The sequence below is a fragment of the Neopelma chrysocephalum genome, unplaced genomic scaffold (genome assembly GCF_003984885.1).
Source record: "Neopelma chrysocephalum unplaced genomic scaffold, ASM398488v2 Primary Assembly neopelma1_97065, whole genome shotgun sequence".
NCBI classification, from domain to species: Eukaryota; Metazoa; Chordata; class Aves; order Passeriformes; family Pipridae; genus Neopelma; species Neopelma chrysocephalum.
In genome coordinates, this window is record NW_020925707.1 from 1,170,151 (window position 1) to 1,197,162 (window position 27,012).

The 27,012-nt window shown below is 45.9% G+C and overlaps 1 protein-coding gene and 3 long non-coding RNA genes across 5 annotated transcripts in view; 1 reads left to right on the plus strand and 3 right to left on the minus strand.

The window, feature by feature from the left end:
• The window catches only part of LOC113961182, a 4,365-nt gene extending 689 nt beyond the window's left edge, over positions 1 to 3,676 (minus strand). Inside the window, exons 1-3 of one of the 2 annotated variants that reach the window (XR_003532233.1) lie at positions 3,428 to 3,676; positions 873 to 972; positions 296 to 507 (exon numbers count right to left, since the gene is read on the minus strand). This is a non-coding gene — a long non-coding RNA (uncharacterized LOC113961182). Of the gene's footprint in view, positions 1 to 295; positions 508 to 872; positions 2,796 to 3,427 lie in introns of those variants that run through there. The other variant, XR_003532232.1, reaches the window with a different exon arrangement.
• On the plus strand, positions 2,840 to 12,757 carry LOC113961181. The gene is made up of 3 exons (XR_003532231.1): positions 2,840 to 3,352; positions 6,594 to 8,085; positions 11,963 to 12,757. It is a non-coding gene; the product is annotated as an uncharacterized LOC113961181 (long non-coding RNA).
• A 421-nt stretch (positions 12,758 to 13,178) lies between these two features.
• LOC113961183 lies at positions 13,179 to 15,718 on the minus strand. Its single transcript, XR_003532234.1, has 2 exons — positions 14,749 to 15,718; positions 13,179 to 13,647 (listed from the first exon to the last, which is right to left on the minus strand). It is a non-coding gene; the product is annotated as an uncharacterized LOC113961183 (long non-coding RNA).
• A 1,436-nt stretch (positions 15,719 to 17,154) lies between these two features.
• On the minus strand, positions 17,155 to 18,488 carry LOC113961175 (extensin-like). Its single transcript, XM_027671271.1, has 2 exons — positions 17,798 to 18,488; positions 17,155 to 17,211 (listed from the first exon to the last, which is right to left on the minus strand). The coding sequence occupies exons 1-2, from the start codon at positions 18,149 to 18,151 to the stop codon at positions 17,155 to 17,157; spliced, it is 411 nt and encodes a 136-aa protein (XP_027527072.1). The 5' UTR covers positions 18,152 to 18,488.
• Between the last annotated feature and the right edge of the window lie 8,524 nt (positions 18,489 to 27,012).

Sequence of the window (27,012 nt, forward strand, 5' to 3'; positions counted from 1 at the left end):
GGGAGGGGATAGGGGGGGGGAGGGGAGGGGGAGAGAGAAAATAGTGATCTTTTTTGAAAATTTATCCAGTTATTCCTACACTTGCCTGGAAAATATACACATACACACACACACACACACATTAAAAGAGTAACTGAGGCAATTCATGTAACTTTTCGTTTTCCTCCAATGGAAATAACGATCCCAGCTGAAATGGGTCGGCGGACTCAGGGAAGAACCGCCTTATGCTCCTCCCATCCTCACATGCCGTATTGGAATGAGCCAGTTGGTACCTTCTCAACAGGGAAACCCCTACCTCGTTTTTGAAGTCGGACGGGCTCACAGCTCCCCTTCCTCACCCACACAGAAACCACGTGGATATCACCGTGTCCCTCCCGCCGTGGGCGTCCCGCGTGGGTCCAAATTTTCCGATCTTAGAATCACAGAATCTCAGAATCGTGGAATCATAGGACCACAGGATAGTTTGGGAGGGAGATGTTACCCAATTTTAAAGACTTCGGGTCAAACCTGCCCAGCCAGAACATGTTAAGAAGTTCTCAGAAGTTCTCGTTTTATTACCTAGACACACTTTTATAATAACACACCACTCGGACTTTAAAAAAAAAAAATCCAAAGAACGCAGCAAACTTTCTGTTCTCGTTTTTGAGACCGTCCTCAGTTCTTCGCCTGGAAAAATGTTCCCTCCCCTAACGGAAGTTTTGACTGAATAGCAGCAGCAGGACTAAAGTCTACCTTAAGTTGTTCAAATAACTAAAACAAAAAAATACATTTAATACTTATGATATAGTTGAAGTAATTTTGCCTGGTGAAGAGGAGGATGAAGTGTGTCCTGTTCAAAGCCGAATTCTCTTCAGGGAGTGCCATGGACCTACCGAGTATCCCGATCCCATCTCTCACTGTTTGGACAGGTAGTTTTCAGAGTGGCCTACTGTTTTGCTCAGCAATGCAGGTGTATTATTCGCGGTGAGAGTTCTGGGGAGAGAAAATCATTAGAGGAAAAACGGAAATACAATTAAACATTTCATTTGGCCAGAATAATTAAGCAGGATTTTAAGTGTTTCATCCCCTATTGTAAGGCTTCAGGCTCTTGGCAAGACTTTTTCGTCTGATAATTATGTTCCGTACAGCTGCACGGCTGGAACACTAATAAATTTGAGAGTAAACAATTTTAAGTTGATCAGATTCCTCTGCCCCCCTTAAATTACTTTGAAAAATCTGGATATAGCTTGTCTTTACCTGCCGTGTATTTATATGTAAGTTTAACAAGAGGTGAATTTGAGAGCTGCATTTTAAAACAAGCAGCCACACATTCTTGTAACTTGAACAACTGAGCCAAATTCTCCTCCGCTAAAAATCAGTTGCACCAATTTCAATGGCTTTAGAACCAATTTGATGATGATTTCACGTCTAATAATTCACTTTTTATCCTGCGTGAATTCTTAGAGGTCCACAGAAGCTGATGCCTAATATCACTGGAGCTGACCTGCCCAGAAAGAGCTTAGCTGTTTTCTGAAGTTGAAAGCAACTTTTAAGAAAGCCTACTAAAAAAAAAAAAAAAGCTGACGTTGTCAGTATATCTAGGAACTACTGAAGAAGAATAAACCTGAGTGTGAGTGTGTCTGGAAAGATGTAGCACCAGAAAATGGATGATCCATACGAGAAAACGAGTATAGTAGCAGCAGTTATAAAGAGGGCAAGGAAAAAAAACTGCAAATTCAGGAGCTTCCTTGTTCATTTTTATCTGCTTCAGGTAGTGGCACATTACAGCAAGGATATGCAGACAGTTGTTCTAATACGAACTCTTCTTACTATGAAATGAAGTCAGCTCTAATATATTTTAGTTTCTGTTTTGAAAATAAGTAAATTAAAAGGAGAATATTTCCACAGTTGTTGGAATGAACATTAATCCAAGGATTTTATTTTAATAATTTAAATAATAGCAATTCGCAACGTAGTCTGGCTTACCTAGTTTTATTTATTATATTAATCATTTTGTATACAACCAAAATGGTTAGAAACTAAAGAAAATTTGTGAACACAATATAGAATGTTTAAAATGCTTTTTTTTGTTGTTTATGCCAAAGAATCAAATATTTATTTTCCTTTTAGCACAATCTGGTTTTAAGCATACTGTAATTATTATTAATTTAATTCGATATTATTAACACAACCTCTCATTACATTTTTTGGGGGTTTGGTATATAGTAAATATAAGGTATGAACATCCTGAAACACGTTGACAAATATTAGTATTGGCTCATTTTCACTCTGTTTAAACACGAAACTTGCATAACCCCATAGAAACCACAGCCTGATGGATGCACTCTTCTCCAAATAACTATATGGCAAATAATATTTTGCCCTCATTTACACTAGAGAGGGAAGAAAGTTTAGAATGGTGCCATCTCTGGCATGCAAATCGTGCGGAAGTCGTGACGGATGTCGCAGTCACTACCGTGGGATTGTACCTGCCGGGTACCGATGCCAAAAACTTTCGACAAACCTTTGAGAGAAAATTGCCAAAAACCGGCCAAGGAATGAGTGGAGCAATCGGTATATCTGTAGCAGTGGAAGTTTCGAGGGGGTCTGTGACGAGACCCCCGACCCCAGCCGCTCGGACACAGATGTGGTGCCCTGGTAACGCGGCAGGTGCCTCTCACCGACCCCCGGGTACCGCTGGCGCTCCAACAACGATGCACAGACACAGACACCTTCTGTCCGAGCCCACCGCCCCCCTGGGATGCTGCCCGCCGGTAGAGCCCACCTTCGCCGAGAAGCCGCTTTCCCCCGTGCCCGCCGTCGGCCTCCGTTCGCAGAGGCCCCTTAAATTAACCAGCAGTAGGAATAGTGATGATAACAACAAGAGGCGGCGGGGGGGGCGATGCGTGGTGCGCGGAGGGACTTGCCCACCCCAGCTGCCAACGCACTCGAGACCCGACAGCCCCGCTCTCGGCGTGGGACGCGAGCAGCCCCAAACTCGAGCCCCGCTGAGCCCCACAGGCTGAACCTCAACCCCTCACCCTGCCTGGCCGAGACCCTGAAGAAGGGAGGGCCCTCCCAAAAGACCTGTCCTCGTCCCCCAAGGCTGTCTGCCTTGAGGCGGGAGCGGAGGAGATAAGTGAGTGGGAAATACCGGGGCGAAAAGCGGGGAGGGAGCCACGTCGTAGTCCGATGTGGGGCAGCATTCGTGGCCGCCGCCCTCCCTCCACCACCAACCTCCCCCCCCCCGTCCCTCTGCCGCCTCTTCCCTTCTTCCCCCCCGTTCGAGTGGGGCTGGAGAAGCCTCTACCGGGCTGCTTACGAGTGACGGTGCAGAGCAGGCGGCTGCGGAGCGCGGAGAGGAGGGAACGGGGTGAGTACGGAACGAGGGTGTCTCCAGGAAGGGACGGGGGGGGGAGCTTGGTACAGTCCGGCCGTGCCGTCTCACCCCGAGGCTGGAGAGGCTTGTCCGGCGTTGGGAGCGAGGCAGGGATTTCCCCTTGTGCCCCGACCCCTCTCGGACCTTCATCTCTCGGCCTCTTGTAATAACGAGGGAGGTTATGAGTTGGGGTCCGAGCCGAGTGGAAAGAGAGGAGCTAGGCGGGAAGGCGTCCCTTTAGGGACGCGGGAGTCCTTCGCCGCTCTCTTTTGTTCTTGACACCCTCCTGCTCCCTACTTTCTTACCGTCAATGACAAATCTAATTCACGTGAGGGGAAGCTATTGGATTTCAAACCTGATCAGCTGATGTGGGTTTGCCCATGGGCTCGTTAAACACCTACACACACGCGCGGGTGTTCGTGTGGCACCCGCACGGCACTTCCTGCACCCTGAGCATCGTACTGCACAGGCACGGGGGTTTAGGGAGCGGGGACAGGCCTGACGAATGCCCCTCGGGATGAAATCAAAATCAGTGGGGTGGGTGAGGTGATGAGTCATATTCCAGCGACTGTTTGGGGAGTAACCGTCTGTACTGGAAAGGGTATGGGCCTGTGCGAGAGGACAAGATACAGGTCTGTCTTCTCCCTCCCAGCGTCCTTTTGGGGATGTGAAAGAGGGGTAAAATTGAGGTTCTGTAAATATAAGGGCAGATGGCGTGACGGCCCTCTATCCCCCGTACAACCGCGCTCCCTGGACAGACCTCCCCAGGTCCTGCAGCGTGGCGGCTGAACAGAGGACTGGCATCCGCCGCGCATCCTTAGCTCCGTTTCTTGAATCCCTTGTTGCTACTGAAAAGGTGGAGAAGAAAACAGGAGCAGGAGGGGGCTGGCAGGGCAAGGGGCTCTGCGTGCTTGCCCTGCTCGACTCAACGGGGAGGTTGCCTCGCAAGCCCTCCCCCCGATACCCAAGGCGGGGGTTTGCGCTGGGAGAGCTCTGAAACTTTTTGTCAACAAGCATCAAAACGGCGACGTTTTAAGGAGGATGCAGCGGTCCCGGCTCGGGGGGTGGGTGCTCCGGCAGCGTGGGAACCGGCACCAGTAGTGCCGTCTGTCTATCCATCCGTCCGTCCGCAGGGCGCGGTGCGGCGGGGAGATGCGGCACCGCCAGGCGGGGAGTGGGACGGGGACGGCGACATGGTGTCCAGGGCAAGGATGAGTGTCAAAATAGTCCTCGGCTGTTCCGGATGTTACTAGAACAGAAAGCCAACATCCTTACCAGAAGGACAGGCGGACAAAGGTCGCCGCCGTGTCTCCTCCCCTACAACCTCCGCAGCCCGTCGGGGTTCTGTCGTTGCTTTTAATCCTTATTTTTCCACCGGCCCGAGCAAGACTGGCGTTCAGATAATCTGCTCGGTCCTTGGGCTGAGATGCCTTTGCTCAGAAGGGCACCTCGAAATTGTTATCCTGGTGAGCGGAGGACTAATTTATGCTCGGGTTTTACTACCTGAGAGATGCAACCGGCTTTCCGTGTGTTTGTCTCCGTGCCCATCGCTGGTACACATCGGTACCAGCAGTACGACAGCTAAAACACGCGAGAAGCAGGCACGTCACGCATGCTTTTTTAACCGCATGTAGCAGCCACGCCACTTTTAAATTTAAATATTTGATGGCCGTGCGCCCACAGCCTTTTCTTACTGAAAAATAAAAATCACATTCTTATTATTTTTTGTCGGAGAAGAAGAAATGATCTCCTGAAGGTGCAGAAGAAAGGTCCTCTGAGAGACAGCCGAGTTATTCTTCTACCCGCCTGCAGTCTGTTGAGATACGAGAAAACGAAAAATTCCTAGAAGGAGATCAGGAAAATTTATTATTGAATCACACCAACTTGGAGGAAGCTCGGCTAATGAACTAACAAAAGTATTAAAAAAAAAAAAAAAAAGAAAAAAAAAAAGGAAAAAAGAAAAATTTATTATTAAAACACACCAAAATGGAGGAAGCTCGGCAAATAAACAAAAAAAAAAAAAAAAAAAAAAAAAAAAAAGAAAAAAAAAAAGGAAAAAAGAAGGAGCGGTTCATCCAACCAAACGTAACCTCCAGTTTCTCGGGAGTGCGTCTTCCTCCTGACTGCCTACCGCGATTAGAACTCTTCACCACCATTCCCGCACGTAAAAACTGCATTTCCTTAACATCAAACCTTTCGGTTTCATTACTTTTATTAAAAGACGAAGGGAGAATAGCGGGAAGATAAAAGACTCCTGTGACTAGCTAACAAATGCTTCCAAGAAAAAGGTCTTTCCAGACAGCACTGGTAAAAATTCAATAAATAACGAGGGGCCATTCTGCAGGGAGGAATATCGAAATATTACCGTTCTCTGGGATATCGCAGCGTCCCCTCCCCGGCCCCTGCGTTTCGCAAGCCCGGCTTCTCATCAAACAAGCACCCACAGACTGAGACCGTATTTTGATCCCGGCAATTAACATGCGAAGCAAGTGGGGGGATGAGGGGACGACAATTTCACACACACACACCCCGCCCCAGTGGGAACGAGAGCGAGGAATTCAGACGGGGTGGAGGGCAGAGGGTGCTGCATGTCACCCGAGGAATGCTCTACCTGCAGAGCATCCTTATTCCCACAGATTTCTCTCTCTCTCTCTCTCTGTATATATATATTTATATATATAATTATTATTATTATTATTTGGTGGAGCACAGCCCAGACGCGACGGCGAGGGGTAGCATTTGGAGAGCATTAGGAGGAGCCGGGAGACAGCGGAGATCGCGCTCGGTGCGGGTCCTGCCCGCGGGCACCGGCAGGTGCCGCTGTTCCCCCGCCGCCGGCACCGGTGCCGTGCACGGCGAGGACGGATTCCGGAGCCCTCCGTGGCATCTGGACCGGACACTGAGCGGCACCGGGTGGGGAAAGGCCCCATGGAGGAAAGGGGTGTCGCTCCCACCTCCTTCCCGCTTTTTTTCCCTGCTCAGAAGCGGAGTACGTCCTGCCGAGGGGTTACAAACGGGACAGGGAGGATGGTGACAGAACATAAACTCCACACCTGCAGAGTGAATTTAAAAACAAAACAAATCAATGAAACAAATAAAGAAAAAATCACACCAAAGAGAATAAAAAAAAAAAAAAAAGGCAAAAAGCAAGTTCACTCCTTTCCGCGAGACCATATTTATGGAAAAGAGCGTGCATTTCAAGCCTTGTCTTTACGATGGGTTATTTTTCGCCTAGGTATAAGCTGGCTACGAAAATAAAAGAGCAGAAGAAACGTCGCAAAAATGGGGATCATCTCCCTTCAGCTGGTGCTGAAAGCCAAACCTCTCCGTGCCTGGAGATTCGGTTGTTCTATCCACTCACCCCGGGCTGGAGCTGAAGTTGGCTTTCTGCATGCTCGCCAAAACATCCTTAACAAAGAGTTTGCTGAGCTTCTGGAAACCTTAACATTTAGCGATTATTTGAAGTACGGATGAAAGTATTGTAGTTTTCGCCCCCTCTTCTCCTGCCTCTCCTCTCGGTTTCTGCCTCTGTACCTCTAATAAGGAGAGATGTACTTAACCAGAAAAGAAAGGGCATTGGCTTATTATTATTATTATTATTATTATTATTATTATTTCCAAAGGAGATGCACTGTGAGGGTGCATTCGCACTGGAAGCTTTTAGGTAAGGAATTAGATTGTGTGTGTGTGTGTGTGTACAGAGAAAGCTCTAAATTTATTTTTTCCCTTCCTGAAAAAAAATTAAATATTTTTCTCCCGCCAAATTTCCGTTACTTCACCTAATATTATCTCTTCATCGTTCTACATGTTTTCATTTCAATATCTAAGTCCTGTAGAAAAAAAAATAATAAAAAAAGGAAAAAGAGAGTAATTAAAAGAAAATACTTTAAAAATACCTTCTACTATATCCACAGTATCTGCACCTCCACTTTTCTAAAAAATAATTTTCACATGTACAGCCATGAGCAGTTCGGATTATTTACATATATGATAAGAAGATAAGGATGAAGAGTCAAGGGAGAAAATTCAAGTGTGAAATGATGAATACTGGGTTTAGAGGACGATAGTTACTAAAAGTACTGATGGGGAAAAAATCCTCCAAAAAAATGGTGGGGAAAAATAATGAGAAGATGTGGAAATGGATTTTTTTCATGCATTTATTTATGTTCAACCCGGCGCCCTGTCTCATCTCCGTGGCTGCAGCGACCACCCGAAATCTGAGCATTATTAATGCTGTTATGTATTCGTTTGTCTATCCGTGGACGAAAATCCAAGAAATCGCCTACTTTGATGGTATTTCGATCACCCAGGACGACCGGTGCAGACTCGTATTTTTAGCAGTAAAAGGCCGATATTAGGTAACGCGTGGGCGCGGGGGCGGGGGAGAACGGGGGTGACATTTATTGTTCCTATTTCCCCCGTCATGTTCAAGTGGCAAGTGTCTGCGGTGGGGGGGGGGGGACATGCAGCTCTCCCCACGCTGCTCGTGCCACAGGCAGCGGCGCAGGCGGGGGGGGAGGGGCGCGCTGCCAACCCCTCCACCCCCGGGGCTTGTTCAAAAGCCGCTGCTGTGATTCGCGGGGCCACCGCGCAGTAACGCGGGGCGAGGAGGGGAGCCGGGGGGAGGGATGCTGCGAGGCGGACCCCCGGCAGCCCGGCCTGGGGGGTGCTCCGGGGGCGCAGACGGCTGCCACCCCTGTCCCGTCGTAGCTGCGGCGAGGCGCGGGGTAAGGCACCGGGGAGGGGGCGGGAAGGGAGGGAATGATGCGGGATGCGCTGCGGGAACGGAAAGATAGACTGACCCGCTCTCACCTCCTCCCGCCTCCCCGCACACGCTAATGCGGGTCCGCAAGGGAGCGACAACTGCACGAGCGCTAATTAAAAGGGACAGGGAGGGGCGGTGGTCAGGTTGCGCCAGAGGGCCGGGAGTCCCCGGCACCCGCTGTTGATAAAAATGTGTAAAAATAGTACTTTCCTAATTAATTGCTGCTAGATGTAGTAAGGTAAGAGCTAACCTAAGGGATGACCGTGACGATTTCCGTTTTGGGATGGTATTATTTCTTTAAATATTTTACGTATAGCCATCTGACCACTTTTTACTGGATGGCATATCAGCGTAGAGCTCGTAAAACTGGAAGGAGAGGCAGCGCTGGGAATACCGTAAGAAATTACAAAGAATTAAAGTATACTTGTGGTGAAACAGGCACTGAGAAACACAGACACTCCACTCTTTATTTAAAAAAAATACATGCATGTCAGTCTTTGGAGAAGGCTAACTTTTGCCTGATACATCCATGCAGGTGAGTAATTCATAGTGTAATAATTATCTATCCATGCACTTGAGCTTTTTTTTTTCCCCCCCGTCGTTTCTTAGGGAAATAAGGTTTCTCGTTTAAAAATATAACATTTCTGGACTATAAAAACAGAGCAATCTTCTGGATTTAATCATATTTAAACTACACTTATTGCTACTCTTCTTTCTTATTGTTACCCATTAAGCTAAATCGAAATATGCTAACAATATTTTTCATATAATTCAAGGCCTGTGGTTTTTCGGGTAAAGCAAGCATAAGGCTACGAGCATATTGTCAAATAACATCTAAAAAGCTGGTTTTTCTATTAAGAATTATGTAGTGGATTTAAGGCTGCGCATGTTAAAACGAGGCGTAATATATTTAATAATGCAGCACCTAAGAAAGAAAATACAAAATGTCTTCCTCAGAGAAAGCTCTCCGTACCTGGCTCTGCACATTTTAAGAGAAGATTTTGAAATAAACGATTCCTGAAACCAAGGCAGATATAAGTGTGTTTATGGGTCATAAGACAGCAATGAGATATTATAAATCCATTTAAAGAGTCCCCTTACACGCATTATCTGTATCTCTTTATACCCTTAAACGGAGCAGGAGCGGGGGTGTTGGTGGCTTTTAAAATTTGTTTCCTAATATGAACTTAATTAGGCAAACTCCCAGTTTCAAGCCAGCGATGTGATAGCCGAGTAGGGCAATAAGATCCTCCTCCCTTCTTAAGGCCCAATAAGCATCTTGTGCACCTTGATTTGTAGTATTAGCACTGTACACAGTCTGTAACCTTATACAAACAGAAGCATGGAGGAAACTGTATATAGAGACACACTGCAGAATCTCGCCAAAAACCGGGGGAATGGGGGGGAAGGGGAAAGGAAAGATATTTAAACAGATAGATAAAAGAGGGCAAAGGAAAAGCGATAGGCTGCAACTTTCAGTAAATTAAAAACAATGCAAATATACCTTTACATATGCATCAGTATTAAAAGTAATACACGCTGGAGCCAACAGGAGCTGGAGGAGGAGGAGATGAGAATGGTGCAGCGGTGGAGCCCTGCATTCACAACGGGGCCGCCCGCTCCCAGATCGCGCCGCAGCCCGGTTCCGATCGCTCATTTCGAGAATGTTTATTTTGCTGTGGATGATGATGATGTTTAGAAAAGGGAGGCCCAGTTTTTTGTTCCGTTAATTAGGATCTTCTGCAAATAGGGACGATCACTCCCAGAATCTGCAGTCTCTTCTCGGAGCAGGGGGATTTCCATATTCTATTTTTTTCCTATTTTTTTATGCCCTAATTTCCTTGATGTATGTAAATGCAGACGGACGTGCCGTACGGCTTCAGCTGACGTCAGTGGACGTGACCTCTCCGCTAAACCTTGAACGTGAAGTGGGGATGGAGGACGCGGGGCAGGGGCGCAGCCACTGAGATGCTCCACGGCCGTGCAGGCTCCTGGCCGCGCTCTGCCATATGAAATAGGCTCTGGCAGCAGCAGCAGCAACAGCAGCGCTGCCTGCCCCAACGCTCGCCCCCAAAAGAAAGCCCACCTTCCCGCAGGACCGGCGAGTCCGTCCTGCCCTGTCTCTTTTTTTTTTTTTTTTTTTTAGTTAGACGTTATTTGCCGCTTCTTTGCATCAGGAGACGAGCGGGAAATAGAAATTTCTCTACTCCCTCCCCAAAACATTGCATGACAGAGGAGCGTTGAGCCAGCGGAGTCGCAGCATCCATCCGGGCGCTGTTCCGCAGCGAACCGCGGGTACGGGACTCGGAGACAGGGAGGGAGGGAGGAGAGGCGGGCGGCTGGAGGAGTGGGTGGCTGCAGTCCTCATCTCGAGTCTCAGTCCCCGCCTGTCTGTTCTGCAAGTCCAAGCCGCTCTCCTGGCTTTGCCGTGATCTCCCCCTCCCTCCACCGGGAGGAAGCGTGGTGTGAACGGGGAATCGATGAGCATACGGTGGTAGTAGGTGGTGGGTGAGAGCGGTGTGTGCTCCTCCTTCCTTTCCACCGCTTCTGCTGGAGACTCTGCAGTGTATCATGATGTTTGGGAGAACTTTCAGAACTTCAGCCGGCGAGGCGGCAGGATGAGAGGGAAGTTCTCTGTTAGGACCCGAATTTCTCTCCTTTGCTGCTCACGTTATTAACTCATTTGTCAGCCTGCTGTGAGCTGTTCCAGAGCCTCTCTGTGGACCTTGGCACAGCCGTTCCTAGGGCTGCACACCCGCACACTCACTCACCGCTCCTCCATTCAAGCATTTCAACTAATCTTCAATGCCCTCGCCAGGAAGCGGAAACGCGAGCGTTTTTCTGACCGGGTTAGCAGTGTCGACTTTTATAAATCTTTTGTTGTTGTTGTTGTTGTTGTTGTTGTTTTAAAGGGGTTCGTGCTAAATTCCTTCGGTTCTGTCGGGACTGGCGTTTCGGTCCTCACAGAGCTCTCTTTGTCGGCCGGATCGCCGGGGGCTGTGCCGGCAGGGGATGCCCGGCTGCCCGGGGCTGCGGTAGGGATCTCTCCGCAGAAACACTCCGCGGAAATCCGTGCCCGGAGACAGCGAAGCTGCTTCCCGCTCCCTGGAGCCTCGCGCTCCGAGCAGGACACACATCTGACATCATATACATACACACAAACACACACACGCACAAACACACACACATTATATATATATACATAAAAATATAATTGTCTGTGTGTGCGCGTCTGTAGCGTGTATATATACATATATTTATTAATTTTTGAGCGTCGCCCCTCTCCCCGCCCTCCCCTGCCCCTCTCAGCCCTCTCCCCACACACATACTCACACTCCTTGACAACTGCCCACTCGCGGCGCCGTGTACAGCCGACTCACAGTGAGGGGCCAACACGACAACGCCCCACACGCCCCCCGGGCGTCACACCCCACACGCCCCCCAGGCGGGGGCTGGGGTAGGAACGAACCATCCTGCCGCCCCCTCGCCCTGCACCTTTCTCCTTCTATCCCTCCTCCATCCCTGCCTCCATCCCTTCCTCTCTGCACACCTCCCACTCCGGCGCACACCTAAACTTCTCCCTACCCGCCCCCTGCGCCCTAAAACCTAGCCGGGGCTTTTACGGGCGCTTTCACGCTGTTTCCAAACCCAGAGCGATGGATGAGTGGGGATAGAAGGAACGGCCAGCGCTTTAGGACACCCTCCTTCCAGCGACGAGAGGTCACGCTACAAGTTCGCATGACAGCAGGGATGGGAGAAGGTTATTTTTTTACAGTTTTTTTTTCTTTTTTTTTTTTTTTTTTTCCTGCTGTTGACCGGCTGCTTGGTTTGGACAAAAGTTGCACAAAATGGCAGTGCCTTCCAAAAACAAGACTCGGATGAAACTCTTCTTCTGGAATTTAACTGAAAGAAAACACCTTAGAAAACTGGACCTTTTGCTTCACTTTTTTTTTTTTTTCCTAAGTTTCCAAAGAAATGCGAGCTTCCCTTCTTCTCTAGGAAAAGGTAACCATTGCTCTTCTTTACACTAGACATTTCTAATTTGTTCCGTCTGTCAAAATGGGACTATGACAAGTTTTGGTGCAAATTCATTATCTCTGGCAACATATAACCTATAATAGGAACTGAAAAAGACCGTGGCAATGGATGAACAATAGGGCTTCAGTTCATCAGCAACAAAAGCATTGGGGAAATTGCTTGAATTTCAGAGCACGTCCTCCTCAGCAGAGAGGGCTGGACTAGACCTTTGCCAACTCCCCCCAAAAACTTGCAGAGCCTCACATACAACAGTTCACTTTCTACTCCGGGGCATAGGAAGCACTGCAGAAAAAAAAAAAAAAACATAATGGCAAACCCAAGCCAACTTTCTGTGTTTCTCTCCTGTTTTTCTGGATGGAACATTTCTAACTCTTTTAGAGTCGTTGGAACAAGAATAACACCGTGGAGCTAAGCAGCACTTTTAAATAGGGATGGCGAGGGGAAAGACATGAATTTCTGGAAAATTGAAAGAGCTTTCTCTGCTCTGAGGGGCCTTGGCCGTGGGGATATTTGTTTGTCACCGTTGGCTCAGCTTTCCCCCTAGATCTGGGGTCACATCTTTCCCTGATAAAGGCGAAGAAATGTAAGTACCGCAAGTGTTTATGTATGTGTGTCGGTGTCCTGAATTCCCGGCAAAATTTGGGATGCTGAGCTCCGGGCAGGTGGAGGTTTCCCGGATCCCTGTGAGCCCGCGGAGGCCACCTCTCCCCGGGTAGTCAGACAGGGTCTTCCCAACGGAGATCTGGCCACTTCCTCTTGCTCCTGGCAGGGGACATTTGATTAACAAGGGAGGGTTTATGACTGGACACAGCGGTTTATGCCGGTGAGCTGGTTTTGTGTGTCTGAATATAAACCTGTTGGTCGTGGAGCTGTATTTGGTAGCGGGAAATGTTAATTATCTGGCAGACTACCAGCAGTTGCCAAGCTGCGGCTTCTGAGGGAGCTTTTTTTTGCAATGCCTGGGTGCCCTCGAAAGGTGTGCAGTAGTGCAGGCACAGGAACAAACAGTCACAGGGCTGAAGTATAACAGGCCTTTACATAGTTGAGCTTAAAAAAACAACCAAACAACAACAATAAAAAACTTAAAAAAAAATTGAAGAAAAAAACATAAAGGGGGGAGGGAAATGGGCAGAAAAAAAAAGGAGGGGGAAGGAGAGAAGTTGGAGGCATATCTTGCAGCTGGTCGAGGTGGAAGGGATTGCTCGCAGCAGTTTGTTCATCCAGCGCCTTCCACGTAGTGGATCACTCGGAACAAGCAGCCATCACTTCCCGGGTTCTCCAAATCCATCCTGGCCAAAATGGCTCAGCTCAGGAGCGTACCTGGCAGAAGGGTGCAGCCCGGCTGCTCACCATGGCCCAGGAGTGTCCCCTTGCACCTCTCTATCCACCAAAAAAGTGGTCAAAATCCTTCAACGACCCCAGTCCACACCAGTCCGTGGAGCAGGTGAAACTGCTTCATTGTAACATCCAAGAACACTGTTGCTCCCTGGGAAATAATAATAAGAATTTATTTAATTTTTTCTTTCAGCTAAGGCTGCTCTATTGGATACAATGCAATGAAAGTGAGCGGCCTATGTTGTATTTATTTAACCCTGCGGCCCTTGATAAGCTTTCGAGGCTGTAAATAGAGACCATGCCTTCCTGGTAATTCAGGTTTCAGCACACCATAGGTCTGGAAAGGCTGGGAAATCCAGTGGGGAAAGGCAGGCTTAGTATGTTTTGCATGTTTTGAACTGAAGGCTAGGTGGAGCCTCCATCCTTTATTAAGTAACTGGCAGCTTACAGTATGCAAATCATAGATCTGCGTCTATAATTTTGGTCACTTCTATTCTGCAGCCTCAAATAATATTTTTAGCCTTTTATTTTTAAGCATAATTCTCCAGAAATAACAATAAAATTTTAAAAATGCGCATTAGTCATATGATTTCCTGTAAATATTGATTACCATATTTAACCCTGCAGATACAGGAGGACATCACTCATATCTGTTTTCTGTCATATTAGATCATCTTCAGGAAATGTGGCTAGTTATTTCCCCATTTAACCTAGAGTCAAGCGTTTTAATGATTTATCTAATAATCTTGGAAGTTAATATACTCAGTGCCTTCTAAACACATAGGTTTACCCATTCACATGCATTTCTGGAACAAGAATCAAACACTGAAAGTGTTTAAATTGTGATCCTTTGGTTTTTTGGGGGGGGCTATTTTTCAGGTTTAGACAACGCAGACATACCACAGGTAGTGAAATCACGACAAGAAACGGTAATTTGTTTGTTTGTATGTTTAATAAAAGTCAGACAATGACATGCATCACCTACAGATACGAATATATCTTCTTTAACAGCACACAGTGTTTCCACGTGTGATCACTGACTGTGTGCAGGTTTGATAATGTATTTTTTTCTGAGACTGAATTCTTGATAATCTGACTTTTTTTAGTTAGTAATTTTTAGTAGGTATCCCTTTTCATACTATAGGTTTAACATAACAGAAGTATAGTCTGCAGTTGTCATCAAATGAAATAGTGACCACAAAAGAAAAGATGGGGCACCTTTATTGGAAGGCAAGACAGTCAAGTGACTTACCTGGCTGGGAGGAAAGGGATGCTGCTCTACAAGGAGAATTGGACTGGGCTGTACTGGCATGCCATGGTGGTTTGACTGTACATGAATTCTGCCATAATTTAGTATGAAAATGGAATTTATGTAACACTGCGCCCTCTTAGGTACCTCACAGCAGCTTAAGACACATTCCTGTGTGTCTTCCACACAGAAGGTGGGGATGCTGGAGATAGGATGGGGGTCTGATTGCAATAATTAGAGAATCATAAGCATTCCCCTTTAAAGTCAGTAGAGACTGTTTATTCTTAAAAAATCCATGCAGGATATTTCTTCTTTATGTCACAGCTGTCTAGAGACCTATAAAAAGATTAGAAAGCAAGCATGGCAATCACATACTAATCTGCAGGCCATTAGTGGGAATTTATTAGGCAACTAGGAGGAAAAAGTCAGTGTTTGTATTCCATGTCTTCCAACAGGCTGATGTTTCTACAGTGACTTTGGAACAAATAAGTTTTGTTCAATTATGTAAACTAGAAGAGAGCAGGCTGTGTTAACTGCTGGTTTTGACAATTCAGGTGATGTTTTGGGCAGAATTTTCAGAACTGTGCATTACTTAAACTTTCCACATGCTAGGCAACATTGAAGTCTTGGAAATGTGCCTTAAACCGCTGCATACATTTTTGTAATGTTCAGAATAAACAAATACTTAATGGACACCCAACGATTTTAAGGCTAAGGGCTAGAAAATGTAATCTGTAATACGGCTAATGATCAGCTACATCATAACCATCATGTTGGCTCTTTTGACATGCTCCAATGAGTAATCAACAAAACGTGTGTATTGCAGTTACTTCCCAAGTCAGAGTGTAAGTGAGGTGGTTGTGAGAACAGGGCTTGGTGTTTTGAAGGTACACCTTACATCTCTGGAAATACCCATTTGTAATAATATACCTTGAATTTAAGTGTAAATCCGGTGACATGTGACATCTGGTGACGCACTTGCATTAACATGTACATATCCATCTGTGTTAATATGGTTATATGCAGATATGTACATATCCACCTGTATATGTACATAGAGACCTATATAAGCATACACACACACACACATACATGAGTAGTACTTGAATTTCCATACCTCTGACTGAAAGAATTTAATCCATAAGCTCATAAGCCTGTCCCATGCAACACATGCTTGATCACCAGCACTACTGCCCCTAGCTATTTCCATAAAAACCACATCTTTTTGCTTATCTGCCATTTCAGAAAAGCTCATTAGAATTTTACATAATATCAAAGTGATCATGTGCCTCGGGATGTACCAGATGTCTGATTCAGTTGCTCCTGTTGTGCCTGAACAGCCTGAGAGGTAATGAAGAAGTTCAGTAACTCATAATGCAGCATTATAAGTATTCTAACCATTTTGTGTGAGTCTCTGAATTTTCCACAAAGAACACTGGCACAATGAGCTCTTACATCTATCAGGTAAAAAGCACTGGTTGCAAAAAAGCAGTCTATATGAGGATAAATAATACCTGTTTAAAAAAAGAAATGCTTGATTTCAAAGGCTTAGAATCTGGAAGGAGAAATAAATTAGTAATATTTCTGCAGTATTTGAGACTTAGAAGACTGGCAGATTAGCAATGCCTATGTGATACTTCTTGGTGACAGTATTAATTTTGGGCAGTGTCTGAGATTACTTCCCTGTTTTCACGTTTTTGTAATTATGATAAAAAATGGGCTGGTTACTTGATATTTTACAGTGTAACTACATACATCTATATATATATTTTAGCTCAAACACATACACACACATGTACCTGGACTGACATGTACATATGGCTCCCCTGTATACACACAAGCACACATTTCCTTTATCATACAAGCAAGCTCTGCAGCCAACACAGAGCAACAACAACTTTAGTTTGACTCCATGCATTCATAAATTCCACCTAAAAATTAGCAACCTATGCAAACACAGGTTAGTTTACAAAAATGTATTTAAATGCAGTGTGGCATATTGACTGTAATTATGCAGGAACATAGTGCATGATATGCTGTGTTATATTATGCACCTTAGAAGAGGAGTACAGCATGAATTTTAACTTGTGATTCCTTTAGGAGTTCAGAGCAGTCCGTAGTCTGTGTGTGCTGAATTTTTTGGTGTGTGTGTGTTATACTGACCACTGCACACTGGAGCTGTTGAAGTGCATTTTTTAATTTCTAAAGAAAATATGGTAGATCTCAGTAAGAAGGTTCATTATATCACATCTACTCAGGAGGCCTTTAAAGTTTGCACTTCAGAGTAACAAAAATTGCACGCAAATTATATTGTTAAATAATTCAAAGTGTAATGTTCTTTTGGGGGAGTGGGGAAGGGGAAACTGAGAGGCTTAAATCCTAAAACTGCACATAACACATCCTAACAGTTTAGAAAGACTTGCCTTCGTTGGTTCCATGAGTAACACCAGCATGCATTTCTTCGCTCTGAGTACGAGGTGAATAAAAATAAACGATAAATCAGCAGTTTTATTAAGGCATTTCGTCAGGTGATGATGCATGGCCTTAAACAAATGTTGCTGCAATGTTCACCTGTGTTGCATTCTAACACAGACACAGACACAAGCTGGGAGGGAGGGGGGGAGGGTAGAAGGGCGAAGAGGTGGAACAGATGCCACAGAATACACTGAATCTGCTGCGCTCAGGTTCCCCCATGGACGGGCAGAGGAAAACACCTTGGACCGTCCCGCTGTAAATACCTGCGAATCACGCCAGGCGCGAAGCACGACAGAGATGTGGAGTCAAAAAAAACCCAACAAAAAACAAACCACGAAACAAACCAAAACCCACCAAACAAACAAACAAACAAAAACACAAAAACCCAAACCAAACCAAAACAACAGAAAAAAAGAAATCCAACAAAAACCCCCAAAACCAGAACCCCAAACCAGCCAACCAAAAAAAAAAAAACAAACCCCACACAAAAAAAAAAAAAAAAAAAAAAAAAAAAAAAAGCTCCCCGCAGACACCCTACGACAGAGCAAATTGTCAATGTAATTACACATCGACTCACTGCGTAGCACAGCCCTGCTCCCGGCCTCTGAGTACCAGGCCCCGCTCCCTCCGCGGCATCGCTGCGCACCGGCGGGGGCTGCCCGAAGAGGAGCGCGGGCTCCTCGGGGCTCCCCTGCTCTCCCCGGGGCCGGGCAGGCTGCTTCCCGCCCCAGGGGAGAGCGTCCTGCCTCCTGGCCTCTGGATGTTGAAGCGGTCTGCGCTGCCGAGGAGGAGGAAGGTGCCAGCTGCGGGCGGATCCCCCGCGCCAGGACGGCGGAGGCGGCGATGCTGGAGGCGAGACCGGGCTCGGTCCCGGCGCCGGCGTCTGGTCGCTCATGCATATCAATAGCCGTGTGTACTTGAGGTTTCTCATGACATCATCATTACCTTGGTCTCCCGCGGTCCAGGACCTTTGACCTTGCCTGGCTGGCCCGCATTTTGGCACTGAAAGCCCTCCAATGATGGCCCTTTCCTCCTTCTTTCAGACCGGGGGCGGCAGCAGCCGGTAAGACCGCGTCTTCTTCTCCCCAGCTCTGGGAGCCCCGAGAAAGAGAGGATCTTCCCCTTCTAAAACACACACTGCACGCAAGATATTTGCAATCAAGCTGCCACCATTTGGCAAAGAGATCTATGCCGTGCATATTCTAAAGGAATCAAGAGACGCATCCTCGAATCATCTTGTTACTTTCTACTAAATGGAATTTTTTTTTTCTTCTTCCTCCTTACACTGCGCTGGAAATTGCCGATGGCTTTACATCTTTATAGAGGCTAGAGAGTCTTTCGTGAGAACGAAGCGATTTACATTGCAAATAGAGGCCTGTTAAAGGATGGATGCTCCTCTCTCTTAACGCAGCTTGACGCACCTTAATGGCTGGTTTTATTTTCTGGTATTAACAGACGAATTATTGGCTATCCCTGCCGGAAATTACTGGCTGAAAAAAAAGTTCAGAATAAACTTTGAAGGCAACATAGCTGCACATACATACAGAGACACTTGCATAAAAGGATGAACATTTTAAAGCAGCACCAGTGCTCTTGGAGGAAACAACATGTCTGTTTGCCAGAAAAACTCTGGATTCTAGCAAGGACTGAAAAAAATAATAAATAAATAAATAAAATATTTGAGGGAAGAGAGTTGTTATCTTTGGTTATCTAGCTGTATGAGTGTTTTGGTCTTCATAAAGCTAGATAACCGAAAGTAAAAACTCCTTCAAGATCATCGTACAACGTGTGAAAATGAAAGACTGCTGCGAGAGACAGTAAAACTCGAGAAGGGTCAGTAATGCTTATTGAATCTAATATTTATACAGCTGAAGGTGGGAGTGGATGAAATTAAATGGCATACTTATTCCAAAATATGAAGTTGTCAGATGGCATATAATGGATAGCCAGCTGCTGCACAGAGGACATGGTACTGATGATAAACAATGCATGTGCAACTATTGCTGTTGAATAAATAAATAAAGAGAAACCCAGACCAGCCAGCCTTAAACTGGGCTAAGAGGATATACATGATTTAATTTTTTATTAGAAAGCTAATCATGAGTTTCATTGTGCAAAGTGATTCATTGCAATGAAGTAACCTTAAAAATAAAGGTGGAAGTTGTGATGATGAAGACGGTGATGTTGATGATATAGAGTGGACTACTGAACTGAGGAAAAAAACCTCAAACCAACATAAAAGCAACAAACCAACCCAAACCCCATCTATGTGCATCTGAGACAAAGCAACGAGGTTAATTTCAAATCCTATGAAAGTAGGCTTTCGGAAAAATTTTACACTGAAGTGTAGGCAAGCTTAATAATTTATATCTACTGAGAACCCGGCGGAGCTGCACAAAAATGGGAGAAAAAAAAAAGTAATGGCCGATTTTTATTCTTCTATTCAAAACGCAAGCACAGATGCTTCTCTGTTGAGAGAGGGTTTCCTTGAGGAAGCTACTGAAGCAGAAAGACATGATGGAGACGAGATCGCCTCCCCCCTGTCAAAGTGTAAAAAAATGTTTTGTGCCTTGCTCTGCGCCTAGCATTGGAAATGAAAGTGACATTTACTCCAAAACCCACGTGTGCGCCTCCTCTCTTTTTGTTTAAGGATGATCAGATCTATCCAGGAAACAGCTCTGGCATCCCATACCGAAATAATTAGGACGTATATAGTCCTGACAAAAAAAAAAAAAAAGAGTGAGGGGAGGGGGCGTGCGGGGGTGGAGAAGCAGAGGGTCTGTCTTCCCTAATTGATTCCGTTAAACGGCGTGCAAGAGATGTGAACGGCTGGGCCCTCCCATTCCCACGCTCGGGGCAAGTGGCAGCGCCGTGTCCCGGCGGCCGGTGACAGACAGCCCGGCGGGGGCCGGGGCCAGGGATGGGGTCGGGCGGGGGAGCCACCGCCGGCACCCGCGACAGCATCTCCCACCCGCAGCCATCCGAGAAGTGCCAGGAGAGTGGACGTCCCGGCTTCCTCCGCCCCCCGCCGCGGAAGAAGGGCGGAACCTGAGCCCTGGCGGAACTTGCGCCATTCTCCCGCTGAGGGAGCGGGGTGGGAGTTGCGGGCTTTGGTCCCAGTGGAGGAAGGGAAAGGCAGACGTCGGTTTTGCGAAGATCCTCGTATTTTTAACAAATATTAGTTCGGGTGCTATTCATCTTTGTAATTACTGCGACTTAGGCGCCTCGTGCAGTGAAATCGAGGAGGTTTAATTGTTTAGGGTAACATATTTCCTCTGGGCTTGACCTAAGCCTCTTCCCGGAGGCACGCTGGCATGTGATACTGTGTTAGAAACCGAACGTTCTCCACGGCAGATTAAAATAAGATCAGAAATAAGATAAGATCAGAACGGGGCTCAGTGGTCTCCACCCGTCCGCAGTAACACTCTCTGCTCCGCTTTTTATTGTTATTTAATTTTCTTTTGTATTTCTACTTTGCTCTTGAACTAGTTATATAAAAAATTGGTTTGGGGCTTATGGTGGGAATATTCTTCATCACGCCACACAACGTGAGAGGGATGGATCAGGGTGTCCTGGAAGCAGCAGGCTTGCTGTCTATCTAAAACAAAGAATTTGGCCCGAAAAGTTATCCCGTCCTCCCCGTAGCTGTTAACCTCAGTTTCGTCGGAGAGTCCCGCCTCGTGGCTGCCGGCAGCGCCGTCCGGGGCCCCGGCAAGGCTGTGTTTGAGGTTAAACCTCCGTTTTGGCTGCTCTACGCGTGCCAGAGTTTTATTGCTGCAGAGCCCGGAGAGGGGAGCAGTGTTTATTTACATCGGAACCGTGTTTGTGCCACCAGCCTTTCACTGCCGAGTGCCCGCACGCCTCTCATTTACTGCTTGTCTGGGGGTGCTATTTACCAAGAGCCATTTTGTCTACTACAATTAACATTTACATGACAAAGTGCGCGATTTTCTTTCTCAAATAGCTTCAATTAAGGCGATAAGCTGTTTTCTGGGGAAGCTCATTGTTTACTTAGTCGTGAAAAGGGTCAATTTACTTAAGCTGCTGCTTGTGTCTTGGTCTCCAGTGTAAATTTGTGAAGGAAAACACCCTAGAAAAACAGCAGCATGTAATCGCGTGTTGGCCATTGACACCTTAAATTGTTTTGTACCTTATTAATGTTACGTTATCAATCAATAAAATACGACTGGCTGTTATTACTATTATTACTACTTCACTTCTTTAGGAGCAAAGCGCCTCATTTCGCTACATCTTTTTTCTGGTACAGCTAGCTTCTGACTTGGGGAAAGAGAACATTTCGAAATGTGGTAGCAGGCCCTCCACCATGCTTTAAGAGGCTCATGCACCAAGCAACTCGGAAAAGTAATCCTTTCCTAGGATTATCTATCTGTTAGGTGCTGTTCCCTTAAAATTTGTGGGGGAAAAAAATCAAACAAAAAACCAATGAAGTTTTCTGTAACATAAAAAAAATCCCCCAAAACAAGAGAAAACGTTTAATTATCAGTGGGGCAGTTCTCTCAAAGCTAGTTTTATCACTGGAAGTTTATTTAGCATACCACTGCATTGTAAAACAGTTGGAGTGTAGTTGCAGGTTGCGTGAGTATGCATGTTAACTAGCAGGGACCCGGGCTTGTTCTTTGTGGAAAGGGAGCAGCACATTGCTGTGCAAGGCCAATGTTAAAAAGGCAGCTGAATTTAACACCATCTGGAAGAAAAGATCCCTTCACTACTTTCTCACACCGTCAGACAAAACTAGTGTCTCTTGTTCTGAGTCCTTGTCTATGGAACCATACAATACTGAGTCATTATACTTTTGCTGAGAGAAAATTTGAGAACACAATATGGGTAACCAGCGAATGACCAAGTTTCATTGTGCCCGCTTAAGTCGATTGAAATCTACGTCTAGAGATGTGAATGGTGGCATTGTTTTCCTCACCGGGGCTGTACTAAACGTCAGCACAGTGTAAAGAAAAACTTGAAGTCTGCAAATAACTTAGCAGATCTCAATTATAATATTTTCCCACACTAGAACTAATATCATTGCTAGGGTCTACAATGCATGAAATGCAACAAGAAAAGGTGGAGGAAAAAATGGGTTCATTTACAAGTTGTTTTAGCCAGATAAACATTTTAATTTTCTTAAAATGAGTTCACCACATAGAGTTGGCTAATTCGTAGTGAAATTTAAAAAATAAACTCTGCAAACAAACTTATATTCAGAACTATTTTAACCGTCCAGGTTGGGATAGATATTAGTAAACGCATTCCATAGTACATGGGTTGCGTCTTCTGAATCTATTTCTTCTTGAATGTTTAGCAGAAATAAGACAAACAAACAAAGGGAAATATATTCTTCCAGGTGCTGGAGGAAATTCATTAGGGCATCTCAGTGTTGACACAGGTACCAAAAGGAAAGCTTCCAGTTCTCTCAATTTTTAACTACTGCTTTTTTACCCTCACTTTATAATGGTTTCTGTTATGAATGCTGCTCAGTTCAGTCCTCTGCTTAGCGTTCATGCACAGTGCAGACTAAGGAACAGATCAAAGGCATGGTGAGGAGTTAGTTGTTTGTGCTTTGTTAGAATGTCTGTGTTTTAAACCTAAGTGACTGTGACTCTACCTGTGTTTCATAAAGCACTGTACAGTTCTCAGCATAAAAACTTGAATACATGAATAACCGCCCCTGTGCGGAATAATGCATCCCTTTAGCCACTCCACCTGCTGCCTTTCCCAACAGATCCATCACCTGCAACACTGGACACTTGGAATGTTGGTGCATGGTGCAGGCAGAAGATTGGTTAGGGTGGCTGGGTAAATTGTCTTTTCTGACTTTCTCATTAACAACTTGTGAGTGAGGGGCAGCTGGGGCCATCTGAGGGCTGAACAGAAGCAGGGTAGCACAGGCAGATGTCGTGGAGGTTTAAAGAGAAGCCAGGCCTTCACCACTTCCCTGCCCACCATAAAAAACTTGGCAGCTGTTGGAGGGGGGAGTTTCTTCACCTCTCCAAATAAGACAGTACCAATACTTGTACAAACAGTTCATGTATGAATCTCCTCTTCCCTGAAGTTGCCATTAATGTACAATAGCATAGGGTGGATTCATTGTTGGGGTTTTTTCAATTAAAATAGATGTTGTGAAATATTTCATTTCGTGGAGAAGCCAAGGACGCGCTGCCTGTTAGGCCAGATCCCACCCTTTCCATGTGAATTAAAAGTTGTTTTCTGACTTCTATTGGTTACTCCCAGAAGGAGGGGTGGGTGTGCATATCTGTCCCACAGAGACATGATGGCAAGAGTCCATTTAAATTTTTAAAATGTGCACCACTTCCATAGGTTGCTCACCCTGGAGTGAGTGCATTAATTACCCCTTACATCCTCCATTATTTTAATTTAGAAGAAAGAAAATGTCAGACTCTAACAATTAAATTTCCTATCTAAATGGCAACCGCATGAGGTAAAAATTAGGGCATTTCTTATGGCCCTTTATGGGAGTGGGAAAGGAGGAGAAAGGAGCCCTTTGACTTTGCTGTTGACTGCCAACAATAACCTGTTTTGTTCTTCCTGAAGCTTTCCCTTGTGTATAAACATATAACTATAAACATTCATCTGTGCACGTATGCATATACATCCATAGCACGTGGTGTAAAGCTGGTGTGACCCTGCCAGAGTCAAAGTCTGACACGAATGAACTTATGCCACTGACTTTGCGGGGATCAGGATCGAGTCTCACACCAGCCTGTCTAACCTGATTTGAGAGTATATGTATGTAATGCAATGGGAAAGGAATACAGTGTTCAGTCCGTGTCTTTAGACCTGGTGCTCAAAAAGCTATTTTTCTCTAATTCCAAACTAATGCTAATCCATGCTTGTTGTGGGGAGCGGGGGAGGGATGGGAAAATCTCCCGGCAAACGCGGAGGCTGCGCTAGGCCCGGGCTCCCCCAGCCGCTGGCTGCCCTGCCAAGGCCGCGCATCCCTCCACAGCTCCTCAAGCTGATCCCCGCTGGTTCGAAGCCCGAACCACCGGCCTGGATCCGCCTACGCCCATCCCCACTGCCGAGGGGATGCCGGGATCCAGCCGCTGGGCTCCGCCCCCACTTCCCGGTGACCGCTCTGATTGGTGTTTCCCGGGAGACAGGCGGCGGCGCGCTCGGGATGCGGCGGGGTGCGGCAGAGTGCTCCGACCCGGGGCTCCGAGCCTCTGCTCTCCTCACTGGTACTCAGTCCGTGGCCCCCCTCCTCACTGCCCGCCCCTCCCTGCCGTTAATTGCTGCCAGCGGTAGCGCTGCCCGCCCGACCAGGAGCCGCCTCTCACGGCACCCAGCGCCCTCTCCTCCCGGTGCCAAGTAATTGAGTTATTATCGCGACTGATCCGCCTCGCCAGTGCGCTCCTCCGATTAGGGGGGTTCCGAAAAAAAGATCCAGGTCTTAAGCTGTTGCTAAAGCCAGTTAATAACATCATGCATGGACATTTAAACTTCTTGTAAGTCGCGGACAGGATTAGGGAGAAATCACGCTGCGCGGGGCTAACGATACCGTCTTGGCTCCGGAGCGCTGTCAGGTGGAGTGCAACCCGCCCGCGATGGTGACTGCCCCGCACCCCCCACAGCAGGGCCAGGTTCAGCAGACACTCTGTATGGGCCACTAAAAGGCTCTTTGGGCCCTGCTGTCACCTCATACCCAAAGCACTTTTCAACTTTTTTCTTCCCCTCCATGCCAGATCCTTGTTTGTGTCAAACAATTTCATGGTGAGACGGGACAACCCCCCCATCAGGAGCAGTCATGTCCATGTTGGTGCTGTAAGAATAGGTCCATTTTTGGATGCTGTTACGACTTTAAGTAGCTTGCTCACACGTATGGATGCTTCCAGGCTTTGTAAATAAAGGAGCAACGTATCAGAAAGGACTCTTTGGTGCCCCAGACATTTGGGATGCTGTTAATTTTAAAATCTGTGACTACTTGCCTTTGAAATTTCTGTGCCTGGCCTACACCATAAGAACACCTTTTAAAAGTGGTTTATGCTAGAATGGTAAACACACTCATATTTAATGTAAGAACAATCAAGGGATATATACAGTTCAGAGCGAAACTGATCTTTCTTCTCCAGGTGTAGAAGCTTTGTTGCCATGTTTTTCAGTTCCTTCAGCTCTTACTGAAATCTAAAGCATTAAATCATAGAATGTCCTGAGTTAGAAGGGACCCACAGAGATCACTGAAGTCCAGCTCCTGGCCCTGCACAAGGGCCTGACAGGCCCAAGAATCACAACATGAGAAATGGTAAATGGGTATTCCCTCCTCCTAAACACTGATGGTTTAAATATCTATGCTAATATGCAGTGTGTGATAAGAACATAGACCTTTTTTATTTGCTTAATGACTATTATGCCTCTGATGGTGGTGTGAGCATGTGAGTAAGGTTGCAGCAGGGAGCAAGACTGGCAGACCCATATGACAAAGTTAGTAAGGAAACTGCCAATGCACAGGAGACTGTGATAAGGAATTACCTTCTGCTTAGCCTCTTGATCTCCAGTTTGTACATCAGCATGGGCAAAGTGGGAGCTAGGTTAAAATGAACTTCGTAAGTAAAGGACTATGGGAGACAGTCAGTAATTTGTCTTCTTTAGAGTGTTAGAAGAGTTTGTTGGGAAAAATTAGTGTCCCATGCATTGAGTCAAAGCTTGGTAGGTCTATATTTGACTTGAATAGGACTGGCATTTCACTCTTTGTGAAAGGACGTGTGTGGTCTGATTATTTTCCTTCCAGAATAAACTCTGTGTCAATGCAAAGGGGCATATAATTGTTTTTTTCCAAACATGTGGTTTGTTTTTTTTTTTAAGATGTCTTTTCAATTGCATTTATTCTGTTAATAATGCCAGCTCTCTGAAAGGAACATTACCATAAAAAATACTCCAGTATCATTGTCATATATAATATTATTGTCAAAAAACAAGAGTTTGGGGTGTAATAAAATCATATCATTATCAGGAGAATAATGATACTAGTTTAATGTAATTGGAATCTAACATACAATAACCTTGTATGAGAAAGTTAGTCACTAACAAGAGAATCTGCACAGAAAAGATGATATCACACATAGGCAGTTTCTTCTCACCAGCCCAACTTAGCACCAGTTGTGGTACATGGGAATAGGTAAAAATTAACTCTCTTTTGTATGAGTATGAAACACTGTCTTTAGCTGTTCTCTGTCACAGAAAGCTGTAGCATCTCAGAATTCACTGTGGATGCATAGGAAAGTACAAACTGGTGGTGGTATGGGCTGAAACAGACCCATAGACAATTCTTCACTTATTTTTCATATTAGATAACTGTCTCAAAATAGACCATTAAAATCTTCTTCTCTATGGCTGTAATTGTTGTAATCATCATCATGGCTAGGCTTTGCGAACGAAGATTTGGGAAGGGCTCTACCCATGATTGTTGCAAGCGCGTTGGTGGCTAAAAAGGCCAATACGAGATAGACAAGTCCGGTTGCAAAAGGCACAGCAGAAAGACTCCTTAGATGGTATACTCTGCAAGGCACGATTCTTTCTGCGTTGTCTTTTCTCCTCAAGGGTGATTCTGCGTGCTTTCTCGAAAACATCAGCAGCGTTATAAATGGTCTGTCTCCAGGCCTCCCGATTGGAGGCCAGAGTAGACCAGTTATGGTGGTCAATATGGCCAAGGCTGAGATGTTGCTTCAGGGAGTCCTTGTATCTTTTCTTCGGGGCTCCTCTCTTGCGGCAGCCAGTGGCAAGTTCACCATAAAGCAGGATCTTAGGGAGGCGGTGGTCCTT

Excerpts from the sequence above, each read along its gene's own strand:
- LOC113961175 (XM_027671271.1), bottom strand. The coding sequence starts at position 18,151 with ATGAGAAACCTCAAGTACACACGGCTATTGATATGCATGAGCGACCAG. Across the intron at positions 17,212-17,797 it reads GAGCAGGGCTGTGCTACGCA|AGCGAAGAAATGCATGCTGG; the intron begins GTGAGTCGATGT and ends CCTCGTACTCAG.